The 7,688-nt window shown below is 46.8% G+C and overlaps 1 protein-coding gene across 9 annotated transcripts in view; it reads left to right on the forward strand.

Annotated features, from left to right (window-relative positions):
• The window catches only part of LOC119649969 (platelet-derived growth factor receptor alpha), a 157,111-nt gene extending 156,235 nt beyond the window's left edge, over positions 1–876 (forward strand). For 8 of the 9 annotated variants that reach the window (XM_038052417.1, XM_038052476.1, XM_038052408.1 and 5 more), the window contains one exon: positions 38–876. In XM_038052417.1, coding sequence (XP_037908345.1) covers positions 38–498 — 461 coding nt within the window. In that variant the 3' untranslated portion in view covers positions 499–876. The remainder of the gene's footprint in view (positions 1–37) is intronic. The other variant, XM_038052434.1, reaches the window with a different exon arrangement.
• The last annotated feature ends 6,812 nt before the right edge of the window (positions 877–7,688 follow it).

Raw genomic sequence — 7,688 nt, forward strand, 5'->3', positions numbered from 1 at the left:
AAAGGCCAAAGAAAAAATTCCACCCACAACTCACTAGAATCGCATCTCTTACTTTCAGCTGCAAATGCTTCTACAGACGCCGACTACGTGCAAATGAATCCAAAATCTGGGAACGCCATATTCAGCCCACGTCCACAAGATGACTACGTACGGCCCGAACACTTTGTGTTCCCGACTCCTATTTCACCGACGATTTCGAATAATCTCGATAGTCCGTCTTCGAAGAACCGTAGGAAGGGCGTAATCCCAGAAGAAGTGCCGATGCTCAATCGAAGTGCAGGTTCTGATTCGGAAGCAGAACTTAGCCCCGATGTCATCCCCTCACCTTCCAAACAGTTTTCAAGTCTTAACAAAGTGCCCGATTCCAGTTTAGGGAAAGTTGGCAATGATAACTATATAAACGCTAAAAACAGTGATATAAACAGAATCAGAACCAAAGATGCATTTAGCAACCCCGAATATCTGATGTTGGATAATGTGAACGAAAAGCGAAAGTGAGGAACGTGCTACTTACCACGAATATAATCGGGGATTGCAGCCGCGGTTCGTTCGATTCCTTCAGAGGAACGAAAAGTGATCGGTGGGATAGGGTTGAAGCGGAGCACTTACTAATTGTTCACAATACATTCGAATCTAAGCCATTGTAATGTGTATAAGACTTATATTAGTATAAACCGAATATTTTGTTTTATACGTTTTTATATTTTTAAGGTAAGCTTACGGAATATTATATTATGTATCGAATACTAAGAGTAAATGACTTCGAATGCTTTAATGTTAAATGTGAAAGTGAAAATATACTTAAAACATAAATTACAACTAGCAAGGTTTACTGTACAAATCTAAGTTATTTTATTAAATGATATTTTAAGAAAATATGTACTTTTTCTTGGAATTCCCCATTGTATGGTATTTCATGACTGAATCCGGATTACCATGCTGGCAATAACCAAACCGAGTCGATTATTATCAAGCACGGGGGCAGACCTTTACCACACTTTGGTATTTCAGTCCACAAAAATAACCATCGATCATTGCTGACTTACCCGAGAATGTGAGCAGAGTTGTTGCACTTTTGCACGTCGTACACCATTTGCCAAAATACTATGTTTCATAAATTTGAACTCACTAACGAATTGGCCTTGATGCCGAAATATTTCAATTGTATTACGGCATCAAATCCCATCCCTTAGCAATTGTAGATGGTAATATACACTGCCGGCCAAGACTTTGAGGCCACTAAAAACTTGTGTTACTTCTAAATATTCAAAAACTACTGGTGATGGGAAACAAGTTGCACCCATATAGATTCCGTTGTTTATAGATATGTGTGAAGGGTCATTCTTTTAGATATTCTAAAAGAAACGTGTAAAAACAAGAACTATTTGGAAACTTCAATGAGCGCCTGGAGAGAGCTAGTCAGGTAGTCGAGTGTTCGATTTGTATAACCTTCTTAGTGGAATTGATTTCCCTTTTATTTTACACTCACATAATTTAGCAGAGAGGCAGAGTCCAGTCCACCCCTATCTCTCTAAATTACCCAAAGAAAGGTTTACACAGCGTCCGGAGCCTAACTGAGGGTTTCCTCCTTTTCTCCGCAGTTTCGGCAATGCGAATTGTAGAGTATACCAAGCCTGGCGGCATGGTTCCCTATGGGCCAGTGCCCAATATAGACTGCCGCAAACTTGTATGCATTTGCACGCGTCTGGCAAAGGAGCTCCCATGATCGGATTCGCACAAGTGGTGAGCGTTCGCCATCTAGAGTCCGCGCCCTTGAAAGTCGTCAGCGAAGCACCGACTGTACCCGCCAAAGGACTGCCAAGAGCAGAGCCCCGCCTGGTTAATCCTGCACGGCCCCACTAGCCTGGAGGATGTCGTCGCTGAGGGGGTCGCTTGGGGCTCGGAGCATGCCCCCAACCATCGACAAGCTTCTTAGTTATACTTGAAGCTTGCAATGCACTGGCGAAACCTGAGAGACCATACGACTCGGATACATTGTGTGGTATTCGAGAAAACGTCCGCACCGAGACCATTTTTGATCCGTCAGTGAAAAATACTTTGCCATAACCTTGCAACAGGCCGCCGGTTTTCCAAAACCCTGGCTGAAAAGGCCATACAAAAGTTTCTCGTGAAGTTCCGCTTGCGTATGGCGTAGTCCGTGGGGAATTCCCAGCTTTCCCGTGTCTAGCATATTACTATAGTCGTAGGGCTTCGCTGTCCACCATCCGGACTCATGTGATCTGACGGCACTGCACGCTACAACATATTTAACGTGGAGGCTCAGGGGGAGGAGATGCAGGAGTACATTGAGAGCATCCTCCGGGCAGGACTGCAAAGCTCCGGTGGCACCTTCTTTGAATCCTATTAAGCTTCGTTGTGTTGTACTTTTTGCTCAAAGCCTACCACGAAACAATAGAGCCGTGCGTTAGGACACAGCAGTGTAGAGAGAGAAAATCCACGGAGGTCTCATTTCTTTGCACAAGTTCTCTTGCAGACAGAGACGCCTATATAGGCCTTCTTAACCCGTAGTTATATGTTCAATCTACAATGTAACTTTGGATCCAGGATTACACGCAGTTACTTTACATTAAAGTAAAAAACCAATGTTTGTTCATTCAAACGCGGTAAGTGGAATTCAGATACCATTGTCTTGGTAGTGAATAGCAGTCCGCATCTTGCGGCCCAAAAACACACCTTTCGCAACGCTCCTTCCATGATGCCAGTCATCTCAGTCTCTAATATCACCAAGTCGTCGTCATACGCCACCACCTTCACCTCGCTGCTGTCCAATATTCACAAAATTTCGTCCATCACTATGAACAAAATCACTGAAGAATTGGTACCACCTAAAGCATGCCTCTGTTTACAGCTCTAGTCAAGTGGTTGCCTCCCAGATCCGACTGGATTACCCGGGTTCTTAGCATGGATGCGTGAGATGCCCCTCCAATCCAGTACTAGTCTGCCAACAAGTTTGTTCATCTGTAGGCAATAAGGTTGTATTTATAGCACTGATGAAGGGAACAAGTCATCATCATCATCAACGGCGCAACAACCGGTATCCGGTCTAGGCCTGCCTTAATAAGGAACTCCAGACATCCCGGTTTTGCGCCGAGGTCCACCAATTCGATATCCCTAAAAGCTGTCTGGCGTCCTGGCCCACGCCATCGCTCCATCTTAGGCAGGGTCTGCCTCGTCTTCTTTTCCTACCATAGATATTGCCCTTATAGACTTTCCGGGTGGGATCATCTTCATCCATACGGATTAAGTGACCCGCCCACCGTAACCTATTGAGCCGGATTTTATCCACAACCGGACGGTCATGGTATCGCTCATAGATTTCGTCATTGTGTAGGCTACGGAATCGTCCATCCTCATGTAGGGGGCCAAAAATTCTTCGGAGGATTCTTCTCTCGAACGCGGCCAAGAGTTCGCAATTTTTCTTGCTAAGAACCCAAGTTTCCGAGGAATACATGAGGACTGGCAAGATCATAGTCTTGTACAGTAAGAGCTTTGACCCTATGGTGAGACGTTTCGAGCGGAACAGTCTTTGTAAGCTGAAGTAGGCTCTGTTGGCTGACAACAACCGTGCGCGGATTTCATCATCGTAGTTGTTATCGGTTGTGATTTTCGACCCTAGATAGGAGAAATTGTCAACGGTCTCAAAGTTGTATTCCCCTATCCTTATTCTTGTTCGTGTTTGTGTTTGACCAGTGCGGTTTGATGTTGTTGGTTGATTCGTCTTCGGTGCCACCATGTATTTTGTCTTGCCTTCATTGATGTGCAGCCCAAGATCTCGCCCTGATAGCCGCCTGCTCGATCTGGATGAAGGCAGTTTGAACGTCTCGGGTGGTTCTTCCCATGATGTCGATATCGCCAGCATAGGCCAGTAGTTGGGTGGACTTGAAGAGGATCGTACCTCTTGCATTCACCTCAGCATCACGGATCACCTTCTCGAGGGCCAGGTTAAAGAGGACGCATGATAGCGCATCCCCTTGTCGTAGACCGTTGTTGATGTCGAATGGTCTTGAGAGTGATCCTGCTGCTTTTATCTGGCCTCGCACATTGGTCAGGGTCAGCCTAGTCAGTCTTATTAATTTCGTCGGGATACCGAATTCTCTCATGGCCGTGTACAGTTTTACCCTGGCTATGCTATCATAGGCGGCTTTAAAGTCGATGAACAGATGGTGCAACTGTTGTCCATATTCCAACAGTTTTTCCATCGCCTGCCGCAGAGAGAAAATCTGATCTGTTGCTGATTTGCCTGGAGTGAAGCCTCTTTGGTATGGGCCAATGATGTTCTGGGCGTATGGGGCTATCCGGCCTAGCAAGATAGTGGAGAATATCTTATAGATGGTACTCAGCAACGTGATACCTCTATAATTGCTGCACTGTGTGATATCTCCCTTTTTATGTATGAGACAGATTATGCCTCGCTGCCAATCGTCAGGCATTGATTCGCTGTCCCATACCTTGAGCACAAGTTGATGAACCACTTGGTGTAACTGGTCGCCTCCATATTTAACCAATTCGGCTGTAATTCCATCGGCTCCTGGCGACTTATGATTTTTTAGCCGATGAATTGCACGGACTGTTTCTCCTAAACTTGGTGGTGGCAGTATTTGTCCGTCATCTTCAGTTGGCGGGACCTCCAACTCGCCGATGTTCTGGTTGTTCAGTAGCTCATCAAAGTACTCAACCCATCGCTCTAATATGCCCATTCTGTCGGAAATCAGATTTCCCTCTTTGTCTCGGCAGGATGAGCATCGAGGTGTATAAGGCTTCATCCTGCTGACTTGTTGGTAAAACTTCCGCGCCTGGTGCGGTTGCTCCCTGTACTTTTCGAGTTCACAGACTTGTTGGTTCTCCCAGGCTTCCTTTTTCCGTCTGTGAAGTCGCTTCTCCGCTCGACGGAGTTCGTGATAAGTCTCTGCGCGTGCCCGCGTTCTTTGAGAATGCAACATTACTCGGTATGCGGCATTCTTCCGTTCCGTTGCTAGCTTACATTCATCGTCAAACCAGCCGTTCCGACTCCTTTTGCGGCTGGGGCCAAGTATATTTGTGGCCGTATCCATGATAACGTTCTTCAGGTGGTTGTGAAGATCATTAGTTGATGCTTCATCTCCAGGTCCTCTATTGACTGCGGTTATTGCGGCATCCATTTCCCTCTTATAGGTGTCGCGGAGGGTTGTGTTGTGGATGGCTTCAGTGTTCACTCTCACCTGATTGTCAGAGGGGATTCTAGGTGGTATTGTTATTCGAGCTCGGAGCACCATGCCAACGAGATAGTGATCCGAGTCTATATTGGCCCGCCTATATGTTCTGACATTCATCAAGGCTGAGAGGTGGCGGCGTTCGATCAACACGTGGTCAATTTGGTTGAAAGTGGTCCCGTCTGGAGAGGCCCACGTATGTTTGTGGACCGCTTTCCGCGCAAACCAGGTACTTCCAACAACCATTTCGTGTGACCCTGCTAATTGAATAGTCCGCAGTCCGTTATCATTTGTTTTTTCGTGTAAGCTGTGGGAGCCAACGTATCGCCTGAATACGGGCTCCTTCCCTACTTGGCTGTTAAAATCCCCAAGTATGATTTTGATATCATATCTGGGACAGGCTTCGAGGGTTCTTTCTACTGCCTCGTAGAAGGTATCCTTCTCCGACTCTGCAGTCTCCTCTGTAGGGGCGTGAACGTTTACGAGGCTTATATTTCTAAACTTGCCTCGCAAGCGCAGAGTGCATAGCCGTTCGCTTATACTTTCAAAGCCGATAACAGCAGGTTTCATTTTTTGGCTGACTAAGAAACCTACTCCGAGCACATGGTTTACTGGATGGCCGCTATAATATATGGTGTAGTGGCTCTTCTCCAGGAAACCCGTCCCTGTCCATCGCATCTCTTGCAACGCTGTTACATCAGCCCTATATTGGGACAGGGTATCGGCTAGCTGCTTATCAGCTTCATCTCTGTACAGGGAGCGCACGTTCCATGAGAAAATGCGCAAATCGTTGTTCCTTTGTCGTTGCCGGGTCCGTCGTTTTAATATCCGTCCTATCCGAGGCTCCTGTTGTGGCTTCGTAACGGTTGTTTTCCGTGTAGGGTTGTCAGCCCTACCCAACCCCCAACCTGGAGGACCAGTTGGTACAATTTGTCCCGTTTTTAGGCGCGGGAGACTCGCCTTCATCCTTCTCCGTCTGCAGCTTTTCGTCAAGAAAGAGCTCCCAGCGGTCACCACGTGGAGGTGGAGATAGGGTTTGGTAGTAGAGCTGTTGGTGTTGGTTCAGCAGGCATTTCCCAGGTTTTATGCTCCATCGTGGGTACCAATCCACGTTTCGCCCCGGGACCTATACTACCCTTTGACCACCACAAGTGGTTCCCGAAATATCGTATTTGCAAGAACAAATTCCACACCAACGAAAAAGAAACAACAAGTTTTTTATTATTTCAAATAATTAATCGTTGTAAACACCGCATAATTTCCTCCTGACCACGTCGCTGAACGGTTTCGCAGTTCGTGGATGTTGCTTTGCTCCGCTTGTTATCTTGCTCGACCTCGTCTTGAGATCGATTGCGTTTCGAAGTGATGGGCTTCGCGTTCTGCTCGTCTCCCAGGCACTTGCTGTTGTATTCCTCAACAATCGCCTGGTATTTAGCGAGGTCTTTTTCAATCCGCTCGTCGACAGTACCGGCCTCCTTATTCTTAGCAATCTTGCTGAGAATATGCATGGCTTTCTGGTACTGGCTCTTGAGCAGGACACCAGTGGACGCTTCTTAGCTGATTTCCGGTGACCGGCGTTCTTGTCGGTCTTTACTTTTGAGGGAATCCCCTAACCTCTAAAGTTTCGGGCACAGTAGATCTACTATAGGCAGTACCCTTACTAAAATGACCCCACTTGCGAATGTGCTTGCAGAAGTTTATCTGTACACATCAGGTTAACAAGGAAAAGGCATAATCTTCGTCAAATCGTATTGGTAAGAGAGAGATCGGTGAGCTTTTGCTATTCTGGTACTACGGCGTGCTCACCCATATAGCAAAAAGTTGTTTCACGTATTCACTTTTACATAAGCAAAAACTTGCCAATTTCACCAATACATTGGCAAGTTCGGTCGGTATGTCAAACACAGCTGATCGGATTTTCGTTACATCTCGCTCATGCTCAAGGGCAAAACAATTTGAAATCATGTGTACTCGCACTGATTTCCCCCCTTGAGGGGCAAGGGGGAGTGTGGTAGCTGTCTAGTATCTAACTGTGGTTTCGGGTTGGGAGTACTATGCCTAGTACTCACTATACCCAGCTTGACGGCAGTTGGCTGGAAACCACTAGTCCGCCTGCCGCCTCACTCCGGGAGGTCCCTGCGGTTGCTTTGGGTTGGGAAAGTGTCCAAGGTATTCAGAGTTCGCATACTAAAGACCAAGCTACCCATTGGCCACGCAGTCCTCGGCGTATGCTGTCCCACCTTGGCTTGGTGCCTTGTTAAGACCTCCTCCAGTGCAGGTAGGATGATGATCTCCGTCAGTTAGTTGAGCCTACTCCTAGCCCGGCCCTGCACACTCTTGGCCCGTCCGAAGACGGTTTCCAGCAGCCACCGCGAGGAGGTCGCGTGAGGATTTGCCGAATTATGCAACTTTAACCTGAAGCATAATCAGATCAGGCCGTTTAAATTACAAGAATACAGCAAAATTTTAACGAAATTG

Source organism: Hermetia illucens, chromosome 1 (genome assembly GCF_905115235.1).
Source record: "Hermetia illucens chromosome 1, iHerIll2.2.curated.20191125, whole genome shotgun sequence".
Lineage (NCBI taxonomy): Eukaryota > Metazoa > Arthropoda > Insecta > Diptera > Stratiomyidae > Hermetia > Hermetia illucens.